At 40.9% G+C, this 18,513-nt stretch overlaps 4 protein-coding genes across 16 annotated transcripts in view; 2 read left to right on the forward strand and 2 right to left on the reverse strand.

Moving 5' to 3' along the window:
* Positions 1–600, forward strand: part of LOC121719504 (mitochondrial fission regulator 1-like) — a 15,603-nt gene extending 15,003 nt beyond the window's left edge. For all 3 annotated transcript variants that reach the window (XM_042105213.1, XM_042105215.1, XM_042105214.1), the window contains one exon: positions 150–600. In XM_042105213.1, the coding sequence (XP_041961147.1) occupies positions 150–233 (84 nt within the window). In that variant the 3' untranslated portion in view covers positions 234–600. The remainder of the gene's footprint in view (positions 1–149) is intronic.
* The window catches only part of LOC121719384 (NACHT, LRR and PYD domains-containing protein 3-like), a 289,755-nt gene that overhangs the window by 221,334 nt on the left and 49,908 nt on the right, over positions 1–18,513 (forward strand). The gene's annotated exons all lie outside the window — the stretch shown is intronic.
* LOC121719397 (NACHT, LRR and PYD domains-containing protein 12-like) overlaps positions 1–18,513 on the reverse strand; it is a 220,791-nt gene that overhangs the window by 127,012 nt on the left and 75,266 nt on the right. The window lies entirely within an intron of this gene.
* Positions 4,231–18,513, reverse strand: part of LOC121719407 (NACHT, LRR and PYD domains-containing protein 3-like) — an 851,137-nt gene continuing 836,854 nt past the window's right edge. For all 10 annotated transcript variants that reach the window (XM_042105004.1, XM_042105008.1, XM_042105006.1 and 7 more), the window contains 3 exons: positions 10,641–10,814; positions 8,898–8,944; positions 4,231–5,725 (listed from right to left, as the gene is read on the reverse strand). In XM_042105004.1, coding sequence (XP_041960938.1) covers positions 5,196–5,725; positions 8,898–8,944; positions 10,641–10,814 — 751 coding nt within the window. In that variant the 3' untranslated portion in view covers positions 4,231–5,195. The remainder of the gene's footprint in view (positions 5,726–8,897; positions 8,945–10,640; positions 10,815–18,513) is intronic.

Here is an 18,513-nt window from a genome sequence, read left to right on the forward strand (position 1 = left end):
TGTTCAGCCACAGAAGTGAAAGTGACTTGGTGTAAGTGCAATTTTCTCACATGTGCATTCGGCCATGGGCATGAATTGGCTGGTGTGTCTCACTTTTGTTGTCCTCTGTGTGTGTGTGTGTGTGTGTGTGTGTGTGTACTTGTTTACAGTTTGGGCAGCACATGCTGAAGCGAGCGTGGAAGAGGAGTATCCATAGTATGGCAAGTCAATCATGCCACTATTACATCTTTTGAGTGGAAGGTTCGAATCCTGCTTAGGAAGCAACTTTTTCGCAGTGTTTTTTTTTTTTTCATTTGAATTTGCCTACATATATTGATATTGATGTGTAATCTTTTGTAGGTAAAACTGTGTTTTTTATGTAGTCTGAAAAAATATAGGCTTATCCCTATGTAGGCCAGCACAGTTGCTGCAAAGATGATTAGGCTATCTTACGCTAGCCAATTTTTATGTAGTTTGCCACATTATTTGTCACATTCTAAATGCAGTACCACTGTATGACCACAAGGGTGGAGTGGTTACCTCCTTATGAGCGCTGGCTGAAGTAGTGTTTGTATTTGTATGTGGTATATCGAATTCACTGTCTTATTTAGTGTTAATTTCGTCAGACTAGACGAGAGGAAATATGTTCGTCAACAACCTTTGTTTTCATGACTAAGACGAGACGATGACGAGACGGCAGTAATGTCCTGAAACACTGACTATCTTAAGATACATTATTGTTGACGAAAAAAGACGAGACTAAAATGTTTTGCATGAAATAAAAACTAAGATAAAATCTCTCTTCATTTTCGTCTACAAAATGAGAAGACAGAATATCTAGCTGGTACGTTTTCAAAATATTCCGAATGAGTTCATACGCAGCAGCTTTCCTGTAGGCTAGTCTACGTGCTGTTGCTGCAACCCTGTGGCTGCAACACGAAACTACATGGAACAAGAACACTGGAGATTTCTGTCAGAGTTAGCAAGCTAACTACCTAAGCTAATGCCACAATGCTACATACCCAGAAGTTGAAGCTTCTCTCATACAAATTAACATCCCCCAGAATGTCCATACAAAAATGTTCATCATGTAATGTCAACTATTTAACTAGTTAGACTGATGATGCAAAGTTTGCTAGCAAGTAAGCTAATACTTATACGAGCAGCCGTGGCCCACTGGTTAGCACTCTGGACTTGTAACCGGAGGGTTGCCGGTTCGAGCCCCGACCAATGGGCTGCGGCTGAAGTGCCCTTGAGCAAGGCACCTAACCCCTCACTGCTCCCCGAGCGCAGCCATTGTAGCAGGAAGCTCACTGTGCCGGGATTAGTGTGTGCTTCACCTCACTGTGTGCTGTTTGTGTTTCACTAATTCACCGATTGGGTTAAATGCAGAGACCAAATTTCCCTCACAAGATCAAAAAAAAAATATATACTTATACTTAATATGGAAAGTTCGCTAGCAAGTTAGCTATGGCTAAAATGGAGAGTCTGTTTGGGAAATGTGTTGTGTTTGGGTGCATATCGCCATCTAGCGAGGTGGAGTAAAACATTAATACTTTGGCCTACAACAGTGTTTCTCAAACTTTTTCAGTTTCAGGACCACTTAACTAACCCTAGCTAAAAAAAAAAAGAAGATTAGACCTACTTCAACAGTAGCCTATAATTAGTCTACACAATAGGCATACTCACTGAACCACCTTGCATATTGTCTTTGCACTTTGCTTATTGTGTGGATTCATACTGTATGATTTAAACTGGCATATCTTACATAGACAGTGTTGCAGAACTGTTTTTACATACAAGTTGGTTCAATATTGCAAACAACTCATCTATATTATATTTTACCACGTCTGCTCGCGGACCACTTGGGATAGCTTGCGAACCACCAGTGATCCCCGGACCACACTTTGAGAAACACTGGTCTATGAATATGACATTGGTTCAGTCAAATCTTTTACTGTCTATGGTCAAATCCCAGCCGAGCTATAACTATAGCTCAACTTACCTGTGCATGTAAACATACTGACTGACAAAAAATCAGAATGAGTAATTATAACAGACGAGTAGCCCTGTGGACACATAATATTGTTGGAAAATTGAGATGTGTGAAACACTATTTGACTCAAATACTCATCAGAAATAATTTGTTATAAAAAAAAGACTAAAATGTCTTGACTAAAACTGACTAAGACTAAGATACCTTTAGTTTTCTTTTGACTAAAACTAGACTAAAATGACGAGACTTTTAGTCGACTAAAACTTGACTAACAAAAATGATATTTGAATGACTAAATATGACAAAGACTAAAAAGTCACAAGACTAAGACTAAGACTAAATTAAAAATAGGTGACAAAATTAACACTAGTCTTATTGAATGTTTTCATATTGTATTGTTTTTATGTATTTTACTGTATAATCACCATATAAGAATTTAGATTAAATGACTATGTTTTAACAGACAGATTAGAAATATACGCTAAGTAATTTTATGCCACATTATTCCTAATGGAATGCATTATTTTATTGACACACCCCATACTTTTGTAATACAAGTAATTGTCCTAATAAAGTAATTGGAATTAGTAATAATTTTAGAAACTTGTAAAGCATATCAAGAGTAATGTAACCCTCTCTAAATGCTCTCATTTTCAGTCATGTATTTCCTGACCCATGCAGGCAAATAAAAGCTTCTTCATCCACATCCAAGTCTCATAGTCAATCATCAGTCCAGTCAAACACAATGGAAGTTACAGTGGAGTTCTGATTTCATGCCTTTGATGTGGTGAGTCTTTTGATGTAAACAAAAGAAGGCACTTGGTGTCTCTCTCTCTTCCTTGGATGTGTGCACCCACTCTCCTAAACGTCTCCCCAATAATTCAACACCATCCACTAATGGGACAGAAGACTGTGTAACTATGGCAGAGGACCTCGATCAATTCTACTGCAGGTTTGACCAGCCTGATTATACACAGGAGAGGGAGGAGCTAACAGCCAAGCTCATGTCAATGATAGTATGGACACCGAGGTTGAAATCATTCTGAAGAGTACAAAGCCGAACAAAGCATCAGGGGTCGGATTCACAAACATTTTCTTAACTGTATTCCTAAGAAAATAAATAAGAAGTTCCTAAGAATCTTCTTAAATGATATTCACCAATATTTTTTTTAATAACTGTCATATTTCTTATAGGAACTTCTTTATTTCCCACTTAAGAATATAGATAGATAAGAATGTCCTGCATTGTTCATCTGTTACCTACCGTTATTTTTGTTTACAAGTGGCAACCGTTGCTGCAGGGAATAGTCATGCCTTCAAAAGCACTTGCGGCTAGGCTATCTTATGTTTGAAACGGAACCAGACCTGATCTGTGGACGTTTGCTGAACCACTTCCTGGTTTAATCTCCTTCAGAGAACTGTGGTAAAATAACAAGGGCATGTGCATACTTAATTAGCAACCATCCATTTAGAACTAACGACTGGCCTTTGGCCATAGCAACTATCCATTTAGAACTAGTAATGGCAGTTTGTCCTGCAAGTTTAGAAATGTGTTGATATGTGGCGGAAAGAAGTGGGGGCTTTCACATCTACCTCATTTGGTCCAAACCTTTGGACTTTCCAGTTTGGTCCGAACCAAAATTGTAGGTGAGAAAGGTGCCACGGACCAAGGTCCAGATCAAAAGACCAATATTTGGTCCGACCTAACCCATGGTTCAGTTTATTTGCAGTATGAAAACACTTTTTGGATGGTTCAGACTTTCGGACCAATTACAGGAACTTGAAGCAGCTAGCTATCAAATAACGGATAATAAATAGCCTAAAATGAGCCGTGGACGCATAAAGGGAGAGGAGATAGGCTAGTCCATTTAATTAGAATCTGGTCTGACAATCTGATCTAAAATACTGACATCTAAAACATTTTTTGAGAGGATAGAGAGGGGATACGAAGGACAGCAGAGCAATGCTATCTGAATTCTGAAGCTAAAAAGAAATCTGCGGCAGCAGTGGTAGGCTATGTGAAACCATAAGAAAAAGAGGTGTTTTAGGTAGGAAAATGTCAACGTCAGACATGTAAACAAACCAATCAAAGGGAGACGCATAACACATAGGTTGTAACGACAGGACGCAGGGATGTCATGCAAAGTTCTTTAGTTTACCTATGGGAAGTCCCCAACCAATTGAATGAGGAATGGAACATCTTCACTGAGTATAATAGGACCACACACACACACACACACACACACACACACACATTATAGTAAATCACTGCTTTGGTTTGACTTGTTTGTATGGTTTATTGAGACCTCTATTATGAACATTATGTAAAGAAAATGACAAACAATTCCAGGCAGTCCAAGTAGGCAGTAGTTTTAAAGTTAATAGTGCTAAAAGAAAACGTGTATGTGTGTATCTCAAAATCCATGTACCACACATACGTAGCCATACATGTGGATAATAATTGTGAAACTACCCATTTTAGTTTGTTGCCTGTTGTTTGTTGTTTTTGATACTACCTGTAGATGGCAGTGTGTGTTAAACACCTCTCAAACCTGACAGAGAGAAATTGTAACTGAACTGGGATCTATAAATGTTGACAGAGAAGAAACAAAGCCAAACCCTGCATAGAGGTCCTCTCTGTAGAAGAACAGAGTTCCGGCCTCCCTGTCTAGAAACACTCTTACTCTGTTGACGTGTTAACATAGTTGAAACTTTGGGGAAGGCCTTACGGTCATGGCTGGCAGTGTAGTTCTGCTTGTCTAACCTGACAAATGACAAACACAGCAGGCCCCAGGATGTGTCGTTGAGTCCCAGACGACAGTCTCTCTCCTTTATTCCTTGTTTCCTGTATGCTGCTCCGATGTAGACCGATAAGCCGTTCCACTCTGCCTCCCAGTAGCAGCGTCCAGTCAGCGCCTTGCCGTGCTGCTGCAGTCTACTTGGAAGCAGCGGGGAACATAGGACCCTTTTTTTCAAAAAAGGGTCCTATGTTCCCCGGTAGCGGGGAACATAGGACCCGGGGAACATAGAGATGACCTCAGAAGGACAGATGACAGATGGAGGAGAAATAGAGAATGAGAGAGGGAAGTGAGGAAGAAAGGGGGTAGAGAGAAAGGAGGAAGAAACCTGAGAAAAGAGTGGGGGAAGAGAGAGAGACAGGAGTGGAGTGAGAGAGCGGTATGAACAGGTGACAGGTGGAAGTACCTGTTGGAGGAGGAGCTTATGAGATCTGGCACAGGGACATTGAGGAGACAGTCCAAAACCCTGGACAGAGGGGCTCAGTGAATGTGGAGTGGAATGTGTGCAGGTGGGTGAGTGTGTCAGAGGAGACGCTGTAGAAGGACAGAGTGCCGGCCGGCCAGTCCAGGTACACTCCTACTCTTCTGGAGCAGGAGGAGGGGGCAGGTATGGCAGTATAATTATTATTGTGCCAGACAAGGTAACTGTCAGGAGTGCAGTTCAGACTCCAGGACTTGGCATTACATCCCATAATGATGTCATTATCCCCCCCTTTCCTCTTGATGCTTTTATAGGTCACAGCTATACCAGCTCCATCCCCACTCCACTCAGCCTCCCAGTAGCAGCGTCCAGACAGACTCTCTCTACACAACACCTGAAACCACCTGTCAAATCTCTCTGGGTGGTCAGGATATGGCTGTTCATCTCTCACACATGTCACCTTTCTGTTCCCCACAGAGAGAGAGAGATATCTGTATGCTGTGTTTGGGTCCAGTGTGAGCTCCGAGGCATCTGTAGACAAATGGAAAGGAGAGAGGAGAGAAAACCTCATCAGGATATGGGGAGTGACACACACACACACACACACATACACATTCCTGCACACCACAAACAAACACATACACAGGGCAGAAAGAGAGAAATAATGAAGAAAGAAAGGGAACAGAGAGAGAGGAAATAGAGGAGGAGGAAGGGTCCAATAGGAGGAAGATGGAAGAGTGATGGAGAGATGAGAAAGATAAATAGAGAGAGAGAGAGAGAAAGATGTAGAGCGGGAGGAGGAACCGGAGTGGAGAGGTAAAAGAGAAGAAGCAGTGAGAGAGTGAGGAGGTGGAGAGAGGAGAAAGAGTGTGGAAAGGAAGGATGAAACATGATCTACATAGGCTCTAAAGCATGGAAATGGAACCATTTTGCCAACAAAAGGTAATATTTCCATGCTCATGTTGGGTGCATCCCAAACATCTATTTGCATGTGGCATCTCCTCGATCCTTGGTCCTCCAGCTTGTGCCCCAGCATTCATTCAGAGCTCAGGGATGCCTCATTTGCCAAACTGCAACCAGAGGAGGTGAGAACGAGGAGAGAGGAGGAATGAAAACACAAGAGCATACGCGGAAACGCAAGCTGGCATGGTGAAAAGTTCCCTCCTATGTCTGTCAACTTTCGGTTTCAAACAAGTTTGCAGAGATTTATTAGCAACAATATATGACTAGATAGACCAAAAAAATATTTTTATATACTGGAATCATCATGAACTACCATGCAAACTTTAAAACAAGTTGCAAACATTACCACATTACCAGGGTCAATATGTGGGAATTGTCCATGTTTAAATTACATTTTTAGGCTTTGGTATAAGTCAGGCTCTAGAGTGTGACCATCATTTTTAAAGGTGCGACTAAAATTTTTCCTGAATCGCACTGGTGCACCTAATGTCAGGGTGAGTGCCTAGACTTTCCTTGCATCTGCTGTCTCTACACGAACTAAGCGCGTGTTCTCCTTTGTTTTGACTAGTGTTGCACCAATACTTCAAAAGTATCGCAATGCCCTGAAATTATAAACATCACAATACAATAATGTGATCCCATAAAGATTTTCTTTGACTTGTTATCGAACATTTATTTTATCTAATGACATAGAAAACATAATACATGCTTGGACTATGTGCAATTATTTGAACTACAATGTGATTAAAAAGTGCCAAGTCCCCCATCTGGGCAACTCAGGGGCCGTCTACACAACGCTGTTTTTTTATGAAACTGGTGAGGTTTTGTTATCGGTTACGCCTTGCGTGTACACGACGCCGGCAGTTTAGGAGACTGTAACCGATAGTTTTTTAAACCGGCTTCCGGAGTGGGAATTTTTGAAACCGCTGGCTAACTTTCGCTGTGTAGACACCTCTAGGTGCGAAGCCGGCAATTTTATGACGACATAGCCCCATCTCTCAACTCAGCCACGGCATTCGACCTGACACGCTGCTTGTCAAAAAAAAAAAAACCCATTTGTTTATCATATTAAAATGCTTTTTCTTTCCCCTGTCATGATTTATGTGCACAATGTAGCCTATCAGCCTTTTGTGGCTAAGTTAGAAGCACACGTTATCTTAACTTAGTTAAACATTAGCTTACTGCATGTTAATGTTTTCTCCAGTGGTGCTCAGACCTACACTGTAATGCAATGCGTAGGCTAAGCATTTGAAATTTCACATAGCAGTCACATACCTTGAAAATGAACTTTATTAATTTAACAGTTGAATTGAAAACCAAATTGTCTGTAGTCTCCTGATTTCATGCGACTGCTTAACAAACTATTTCAACAATGTTTTCTTCTACGCAATTCACGCAAATTGAACATGAAGGCTCTGCACGGCCGGCACCATCGACTGGTCTGGCATAGCACTATAGCATAGTTAGCCAGTTACACCTCTGTATGTGCACGCAAGGTTTTTCTTTACTGGTGTCGTTAAAGGTGTGAAAGCGGTAAGAGAAAATTCACCCGGCGGTTTTGTGCAAATGTACCCTCAATTAGCAAAATCTACCCCCAGTTTTTAACCTCTTATTCTCATATGAGGTGATGTGAACAATGATGTTTTCACTGGGAAAAATGTTTTCCCCATGCACATGAACACACCGTCATTTCTCAAACATATGTCTCCTATATGCCTCCGGTCTCTTCGTTCCTCAGTCCTCCTATCGTTCCTTCCATTTCACCAAATGAATTAGAAGGATGGCTTAGGATCATTCACTACCAGGACATGACGTCAGTATTTCCTGGATAAGAAGATGCATCAAGATATTCAAATGGCCTTTGAGAACATCGTAGCCACCAATGAATGAACTAGATGTTCTGCAGAGCGGTACAAAATATTACCGCTGCCCAGTCCTGCACATTCTTTCCGCAAAAATAAATCAATTTGTGTCTATCTGCTTCTCCATCCCTTACTTTTGTGTATGTATGAGTGTGTATATATAGAGTGTTTGTTTTGTGTATATGTTTGCTTCTGTGTGTGTGTGTGTGTGTGTGTGTGTGCGTTAGTGCGTGTGTTTCTGTGTGTGCATGTATACTGTGTGTGTGTGTGTGTGTGTGTGTGTATGTGTGTGTATGTGTGCATGTGTGTCTGTGTGTGTACGTGCATGCATGTGTGTGTGTGTGTGTGTGTGTGTGTGTGTGTGTGCGTATGTGTAGCTGATATGACCCCCCCCCCCCCCCCCCCCATGAATGGAATTTCATGAATGTTGCCATACATTCAGAGGGTGTCATAATGAATCTACACTTCAAATTGTGTGCAGTCTTGAACCTGTCAACCAAAGATACCTTTGAGACCTGTCCCTGCCAAGACACACTTTAAGGTAGGATTCAAACCAGTCAATAGTTTCCCAGAAATTCCTAGTTTAGATAGTGTAGAAAGGCGAATGAGAAAACCAGACTACATAGGGTCTAGTATGTAATTCTGATAAAGGAAGTCACATACTTGCTTGAAGACCACTTTCTCCAAGCACGCCATGCTAAAACTGTTTCACCACACTATGCTGTACGCCCGCACATGCATGCAATAACACAGAACTAATATATTGTGGCATATCACAAACACACACACACACACACCCATAGACACCCATTCAAGCATACCATACTAAAATGTGAATCTGGATGATGACAAACACTGAATAAACCACAAAAACTTACATATCAGCAAACGTGGTCGTGCTCTGTTTAAAGATGCATGGTCAGTTCTGTAAGAAAAATAACATCACACACACATACCATTTTGACAGATGTCAACCACTGCTGTGCCACCTTTGAAATGAAAGGTGATTATCTATCCCACAGAAAATTAACCCTGCCTAACCCTATTATTATTAACCCTAACCCTGCCATATATAGTTCCACTGATCTAATGAAGTAATGAAATAACACACTTTCCAGCTATCTTTATCATCTACAAAAGCATTCACTTGCCCCAGGGTGGTACCACAAGGCCCCATCTAGTTCTAAGAAGGAGACAATCATGAAGTAAACCACCCCAACTTAGATTACTGTAGAGTACTATACTTAGATTAGAGCCAGGTAGCAATCTGAGGACTACCTCTGAATGACAAATACGCTTTCCAACAGTGAAACTCCATTATTTAATGCATGATCAAGGACCACCAGTAACAATTGAGTACTTGTTGAGAACCCTGAATCTTATAATCACAATTTTATTTTGTTGTTTTGAGAAATGGACCCCATCTTCTTTCACATTTCCTTGCAATTAATTTGCACAAGGGTGTATATTATACTCCACCCTGTCTGCTGACCTAGATGTCTGTCTGACAACTTCTGCTTGAAATTTGATTTTCAAATCACTTCTTTACTTAAGGCGAGACACAGCAGGTGGAAACATTGTTTTTTTTCATGCACTGGTCAATTTCAAGATTTTGAGCTATTTTGTTAGCATGTATTATATCACACTACTACAACAAAAAAAGTCTGATTTACACATTTAGGTGTTTACTTCATTACAGTACATTGTGTCTACTCGTGCCTGTATATTTCTCCTAAATTCAGCAGTTAGCATTCTAACCTTGCATGCACTCCTGCGACTGTGATGCAAAACATATCATGTGTAATACCGTTGGACAGCTCTGTTTTTTTCCTGTATCACGCTATGTGATCCATATATGGACACTTCCTTTGTATCAGCAACCAATCGCGAAAGTTCAAAGGCGAGTCTAGGCTGAGAACGGAATCTCATTGGCTGTCTTTCAAGGCTGATTTCTCAAAATGAGTTTTCTCTCACACTCTGAGCACGAAAGCTCCACTTCAGAAGCACTTACATACACCAAAAATGTCTAGACTTTTGCCTAACTATATTTATAAGATTTTTACAGAGGGGTTTGTTGATATATCATTCCTAACCAGACTTACATGACATTTTATGCCTAAAAACGTGGCAAAAATCGATTTTTAAGCTTATTGACAGCATATTCTGATTTACAGGATAACAAAAGTAGATATCCATAAATTCCTCTGTAATTTCCCCCATCTAATATCTGAACACAATGAAAACATAATTTTGAACATGGCTGTATCCAATGCTCAGTTTTCGTGTTTTAAAATGTATGCAAATTAGCGCATATTTAATTAGATAATGCCTAATTTGCATATGTAAGTAATCAACTGGGGATGTTTCATAGTGATATCTGCTTGTTAAAAATGTTACCCTATTCACCTGTAGTGTCTCTCCTTAAGGGACATTTAAAATATTTGGATTATTTGCATTATTGGATTCTGCATCAAAGAGGTAAGATATACTTCAGTGTAAAGCAGCTGTGAAAATACAACTGTGAAAATAGGCCACTACATTGAATATGAAGAAAATAATATGATATTCACAATAGAGACATTTGTCTAAATGTGCAACAATGAAGTTTTTTCTGAACATACTTAAGTATCTCCAGTTTACAGACAGGATCCTTCTGTCTAGCAGATAACAGCTCCAGTCCTGATTCCCCAGGATGATTGTAGCTCAGATCCAGTTCTTTTAGGTGGGAGGGGTTTGATGTCAGAGCTGAAGCCAGAAAACCACAACCCTTCTCTGAGATGAAACAATCAGAGAGCCTGAGAGAGAGAGACAGAGACAGGGTGAGAAAGAGAGAGACTGAAATAATTTTGATATGATGACGATGGAGAAGAAATCTATTGAAACAGTGCACACTCCTCCTTAACCCCTTAAAACTCAGCATAGAGGTCTCAGGAATACTGACTATCTCCTATTATTATTTTTCTGCACAACCTAAGCAGTATGATTAACTCTTAAAAACCTGATTGACGCGAAGTGCGTCAAAACACACCCTTTCTTCTCTGTTACATTGCTCCACAACTGTTCATCGCAGCGAGATGAAACCTTTATTGCGTGACAGAGCAGAAGTGGCGCTTTCCAATGAAACCATGCACTTGTCTGTACATTAAAGTATGAAAATTAAAAATCAAATTGCATCATATTTACAGTCTATACTTCTCTGCGTACACCTGCGCACCCATTACTCTCGTTTGAATTACTCGCAAACCCGTGAACACATAGATATGGCACGCATATCAGATGAAAGAGGAGACACAGGGCTATCCATTGGTACCAAGTATCCTAGCAAATTCCTGCATGGCATCCAATTCAAGGCTCACATTGCATCCCAATTTATTTGACAAAGAAACCCCTGAGTGCAGACACCATAGGCACACACAGGCTAACACGTAATCTTGGGTCAAGTCAGGTCAGATCAGTTCGTGTCACTGATATGGAGTGCAGAAAGGTCATTTTTAATCACTAAATAAAAAATGGCATTTATTTCTGTAAGGCGCACACCACATATGTCTGTAAATTGCTCAGCCCCAGAGAATCCCTCCACCATGGCAATGATATTGCCAGATTCAGGATAGTCTGCTCTACACACACATGCAATCCATGTAGAGCTATGAGCTTGCTGCGATGAGATACATGTCAAAATATAAGCATTTTTACATTACTTATAACATTGTTTTATAATATAATAATAGGGCTAAACTCTCACTTTGTCTAGCTCCACCATTGCAAGGCAGGGACGCATCTGAAGCCTGGCCACTAAACGAACCACCGTTATTTTCTGGAGGCAGATATTCCCCTTCGGAATCAGGGTCCGCCAATAGAAGATCCAACACTTAATTTCAGGTAAACTTTTTTTGATGCTATTAGACAATAATCTATTGCAAATACTCCTAATACAAATACATTCAATGCGCTCTAGTTCGAAGATTTTGTTTAGAAGCATGGCGATTTTCTGAATCGGGGATGACGTATGACATGTCTGTGTGGAGTGGAGGCCAAACAAAATATAACACCCTATTTCACAAAATCGGCCGTTTTATTCAGTGTTGCATCTTGTCGAGTAAACTCGACCGTGGCGCTTAGAGGTTTAACCCTTTACCAGCCAAAGTCGCAAAATTGCGACAAACAACGTCACTGATTAAAACAGACAATAGATCCATGTACGGAGACAAATCTCATTTGTACTCTCCACCACTAGTTGGCAGACACCCAGAGCTTCGATTCAAGCTAAAACTTTTTTTTAAAAGTTTTCAGGAAGCACGCGAGAAACACACGAGAAACACACGAAGAAGGCGTGCATTTCCTCCATAACGCAGAAGCGATGAGGGCCATAGTTTTGCACAAATTGAAGCAGAAATACACCAAATGTTGAAAAAAAAGTTCACGTGTGATGAAGTCTCTGGTCTTTTATTCTGATTCTAAAGGATAAAATCTGCATTTTGGAGGATATGATCGATCGTCTATTGGCAGTGATAGTCACGGAGCGTCTGTGAATGGAGGTGCGTCTTTGCGTCTTTGCGACAGTGTTCACTAAGCATACCATGCTTGTTTCGACCCTCTGCCCAACATAGCTGTAGGTGCCAGTAGTAATAGTGATGATAGTGTCCGTAGACGTGGTATTACACGCGATTACACACAAGAAACACATAAGAAGACTTGCATTTCCTCCATAACAAGGAAGCAATGCAGGCCATAGTTTTGCACAAATTGAAGCAGAAATACACCAAATGTTGAAGAAAAAGTTCACATGTGATGAAGTCTTGGGTCTGTTATTTACCTAGTCTGATTCTGAAGGAGAATATCTGCCTTTTGGAGAGTATGAGCGATCGTCTAGTCACTGTGCGTCTGTGAATGGAGGTGCGTCTTTGCGACAGTGTTCACTAAGCATACCATGCTTATGTCGACCCTCTGCCCAACGTAGTTGAAGGTGCCAGTGGTAAAGGTGATGATAGTGTCCGTAATGGACGTGGTAAAGACAGCAGGGCTAGTAAAAATAGGGCTCTGAAGAACTACAAAGTCACCCGCAATAGGAACTGATTTGACCAGGGTACTTTATTGTATAGTAGAATAGGGTTTGTGGTTATAGTAATAGTTTACTATTGTTGGTTTACATGTGACTGCTTTCCTGTTCAGGTGTTATGTGGGTGAAATGACAAAAAAGTAAGCAAAACTGCTCAAATATATGTTCATGATCCAGTATTTACTGAAATGTGCATAATTTGAGGTTGTTGTCATCCAGTGACGTCATAATATGCAAATTAGATGTGTAAATTTACCCCCTTCATAAACTTTTGTTCATACTCAATGATTTTTACATTTACAGTAGGACTATCTCTGACCACTTTCAAGCTATGGCCTTTTGAAATTTTGATGTAAAAATCTAATGTTTTTTTTTTTAAAACCTGGCGCCTAAAGGGTTAATCTACCAATCCCTGGGCAGAAAATGGCATCCATACAAACTTACTATGGTCACTTTACTTTAGTTGACACTTTAGTTTAGTTTTAACGAGCCTTGTTAGTATGTCATGTTAAACGTCATGTTATCTTGGTAGTTATGTGAAGTGAAATGTTTTGTTACTTGGTAAGTAGGCTGTCCCTATAGGATACCGTGCACCAGGCTACTGCACGAGACCGTAACCGTGCATGAGTCTATGTAATCAACAGTGGTGGACATTACTTGAGTACATTTACTCAATTACTGTACTTAAGTTGATTTTTCATGCATCTTTACTTGGGTATTTCAATTTTGTTCAACTTTTTACTTTTACTACATGTTTTACTGTACTGTCTGTGTAGATGCCTGTCTGTTCGCATAGGTGAGAGTTTGCGGGAGGTTGGGTATCTGGGGGTTGTGTAGTACGTGATGTGATGTTTTGTGTCTGTGTTATTGTATGTTGTGTGTGACTGGCTGTTTGCATAGGTGAGAGTTTGCGGGCGGCTAGGAATCTGGGGGTTGTATTGTATGTGATTTGCTGTCTGCGTTATTGAATTTGTGTATGTTGTGACTGGCTGTCCGTATAAGTGAGAGTCTGCGGGCATTTGGGTGCCTGGGGGTTGTGTTACGTGACTTGCTGTTTGTGATGTTCCTACGTATGTTGTGTTTGTCCTGATGTGCATGATTAGGGTATGAACACTAACATTACCCTTCATGTTTTGTTGGTCTCTATGTGTATAGAGAGGTGTATGCACACATATATATTACACTTTTTAGAATACTTTTAGATTACAATATGTTTTTAGAAAGGTCTGACCAGGGACTGGGGTTGCAAATTAGCCAACTGGCTAGAAACCTTTTATGTAACATCTACAGACATTGTTATGGCATTGACTGTGATAGCAATAATGTGTATGTAATAATGTGCACTGCATTGTCCGTGACAAATAAACTAATAAATAAAAAATATATATACCGAAAATATATGCAAAATCATGCATATTTAATGAGATAATGCATAATATTCTTGTAATATTCAACCACACAGACTGGTTTCACCACTCCTTGTCCTGTGGCCATTGGTACCATGTCTCTGAAGTGCACAGTGGACAAAACATGCACATCCTGCCTATCATGTCATTTCACAGCTAGCATTTGTCCATTATTGAAAAATGCAGCATCCCCATTTTTTTAGGAAAATGTGGCATGCCTTTCCTGTTGTCTCTAACGGTACCACAGGCACCAGTTGTATGCTGCAAAATCTTATTAAAAAGGGCAAGGCTGGTGTACCAATTATCAACATATAGAATGTGACCTTTATTCAGAAAAGGCTCCAGCAGTGTGATAACAACTGACCCAGAAATCAACACACCCTCAGACATAGTAATATCTGTTGATTTCCCTGTGTAAATTATCATGTTCTGAACATACCCTGTCTTTACGTCACACAACACAAACAGTTTGATACCACATCTATGTTGTTTTGATGGAATGTACTGTTTGAAGAATAGTCGCCCTTCATCATCGACTCGTCAATGAATAGGTCTTGGTGGGGATAAAAAATCTGGCTGAAAGATGTGATAATTGGGGTCAAAACAGATCAATTTTTTTGGAGGGGGTCAGTTGAGGGCATGCTGGTGAAATGCAGAGCTCTAAGTAGCAAGAGATGGCAGTCCTGAGAGAACACGGTGGCAAAGAATGGTGTGGATAGCAGGGGAATTGTGGTCCAGTAATCTCTGAGGTCAACCCATCAGATCAACATACAAAAAAAAAGGTCCTCCTAAACCCTACGGTTCTCGAGATAGTCACAGAAAACTGTGTCTGCCCTACCTTCCTTTAGGGGGTCCAGTCCAGCGGGGGGGGCGGGGGGGGGGGGGTGCTACAGATCAAAACGAAAACAGGAGGTTCCATGCTATCCATGTGGGGTTACATGCCCACCAAGTTTCGTGTACCCCGGTCTTACAGTCTTACAGTGTCCCGGGAATTCTTGACGGAAATTTGGACATGCGAAAAAGAAAAAAAACTGACTAAACCTATATGACCGCTTCGCTGCGCGGCGAATCACCATTTAGAGCACCAGTTTTGTAAGTCTTTGTACTATCAAAAAGCAACCTTAACTTATTGGACTTTCACTTTCACGTCGTTCACTTAAACTTTTCTACTTGCTAGATTTGACCAATCTTCCATAGCCTACGTGCACAAGTAGTTTGAGTATAACTACTGATCTTCATTATCTCCCTGCTAGTTGACATCTTATCATGTATGGTATTATTTCATGATCGCTAAACGTTTGATTCTATTTAATGTTGTCATCAGTTAACTTAATTCAACTGTGCTTGTATGTAGGCTCTGCCATTCAGTTGTGGACGTTCGTCAATTGCGAATATGGGCGGAGAAAGGGAGAGAAAGGCACGGTTTACGCTATGGATTGAACGATTGATAAATACGACGGTAACTTGGGTCTGACAACGTTCGCAATCTGCGGTTTGTCCATGACCCTGATAACGCTACGTTTGCAAATGTACGTACATCTGGCCCTGAATAACATCATCATTTAATGTAAGAAAATCACTAATTTTGCTTGTTGTATTGTGCTTGGTGTAATTGTAGCGGATCTCTCCAGCTCCACCACAAAGGACGTAGACGCTCACACCAATGCGTTAACTGCTTTTTTTTTTATTTAAGGGGTTTGCAGCTCCTGTCGTCAACCAACATGTACACACAAAACAGGGAGGCACGGGATAAAGTCAGATCAAGCCCTGCCTCACTCAGCATAAACATCAACTCAGAAGAAAAATAAAAGAACAATACATAACAAGCCTAATTACCTGTTGTCAACCAACATGTAGGCTACACACAAAACAGGGAGGCACGGGATAAAGTCAGATCAAGCCCTACAATAAGACAAAAAAAACAATGAGTTCCCGTTCCCCCATATAATGTTGGTAGATAGGCAATAAGCCGTTCGCTAAGTATTTTTCACTTTTAAATTGCGTTCTCAGCGCGCGCCGCGTCTCCAATGGCATCTCTCTCCAACGTATATAATCTATGGTTTAAACATTAAACATAAAACAACATAAAAATAAAATAAAATAAATAAATTCATAACTGGAGATTAACATCCCATCAGAGCTGATAGGACTTTAAACAAGTCTGCTAATACATCTAGTTGTTCTGTCTCGGATATAATTAGACTAGTGCATTGAAGCAGTCTCTTTACAGGTTTTACAAGCCTTCCAGATCTAGTCTTCACTGTACCCTCACTAGATGCCTTGGCAAGGAAGTTCTCTACCCCAGGGGATATTCTCTGCCTATTTCTAAGGGTTCTATGGGCTGGCTGGGACTTGGAATAACTATCTGTCCTACGGGTTGTCTGGGATCTACAGTAGAATATCTGTCTGCTTGGTCTGAGTGACTGATACTTTCAGATGGGGCCAATAAGCTTTCTGACACACTATCACTACAAATGGATTTTTGCAGCAGCTCTTCGTCATCTCCTGTCTCAGAATGGTGCCATTCCGATTGGCTACTAGTCTCATCTCCAGGTATGTTATCCTCGTGGTCTTCTGTGTCACTCTCTTCACTTGCGGTCTCACTGTTTAGGCACTCTCTGTCTTCCAGGTGATCCTCAAGGGCTGTTCCGCCAGGCTCCATGTGTTGTCCAACACACCACTCTTCCACGCCTCAGGTTCATTGACACATCGACGAGGATGTGCATTCTGGCCACACAACACCCACGCAGCAGTTCTGCAGCTTCTTGATTCTCTGTCTGTGTTGCAGGAGACCCTGTTTCTCTGATGGGTGATAATTTTTCGGGACTACCACGGGTCACGGTATTCCCGCGGAAGTACTGCGGTACGGGAGTCAATTTCACTGTTGGTAACATGATAGGGACGGGCAGAAATCAACGTGAGTGGGCGGGAGGGGAACCGAGCGCACCCAAAGATTGCAAGGCATTTCTAGAAAAGAGAACCACTTACAACTCACAATACGTTTGTTGATAGGCTACTCTGCGGCTAGCAGTAGCCAATCAAAGCAATACAAAGCAGCTGCCCTGTTCACAAGCCAATCAATCAGCGTCAGCGACTACACCAAAAACTAAAAGGTGTTTTCTATTGCCATATCAACGTGAGCTAATCGCTAACATTATCTGAGATGCTAACAGCAGGAATAAACACACATGGTAACAAAATCAATCTAAACATGTGTAGCTTTACTCAACACATTAACACTATGATACAGTGTAATTGTCAAGTTGTATGGCTCACTGTGTTCAAAGTCGATCTTAATAACCCTCATCACCTCGACTAGCCTAAGTGGTGGTTGTTATGGGAAACTAGCTAATAAATGGCAATGCAGCTTTACTGTAGTGAAGTTCGCAAGATTAGAAAGAGGAAATAGCGTTTACATGGCCATTTAAATTATAACATTTCTAATGCACTTTTGTGCGTTTTAAATCCGAAATAAGACGGAATGCGAGGAGGCTGCTATTAACTTTAAAGAGGCTTATCTACAATTGAAACTATCTGTAGCCTATGACGCAAATTAACCTCATGTCCGGTCTATGGATGTCTGCTTTAGCTTATTGTTGACAGCAGGGTTTTTTACGATTTAAAATGATACTTTCTAGATTTTAATGGGCCATGTTGAAGAGCTGATGTCCGTTATTGTTTGTGCAAATATAAACTGATTCATGTTGCATTTTGCAACTGTGAGGTCCATGGTAGGCGCCCGACAGAAATATTGTTTCATTTTACGAGTGATATCCACGTTCTGGCGGTGTTCTAAATGTGCACAGAAGGAGTTCCTACGCTATATAAGGTATAAGCTAGGCCTATTACACAACATAAATTGTCACTATGCTGGCGACCCAAATAAAATCTCCTACGACCAACCCTTTGGGAACCAATGCTTTAGACATGAAACGAAACGGGAGTGGGACGGGATTCGGGAGCCTTTCTCTCGGGATTTTGCAGGACAGGATTTTTTTTGGGGGGGCAGTCACGTGATCGGGATATGACGGG

Source organism: Alosa sapidissima, chromosome 9 (genome assembly GCF_018492685.1).
Source record: "Alosa sapidissima isolate fAloSap1 chromosome 9, fAloSap1.pri, whole genome shotgun sequence".
Lineage (NCBI taxonomy): Eukaryota > Metazoa > Chordata > Actinopteri > Clupeiformes > Clupeidae > Alosa > Alosa sapidissima.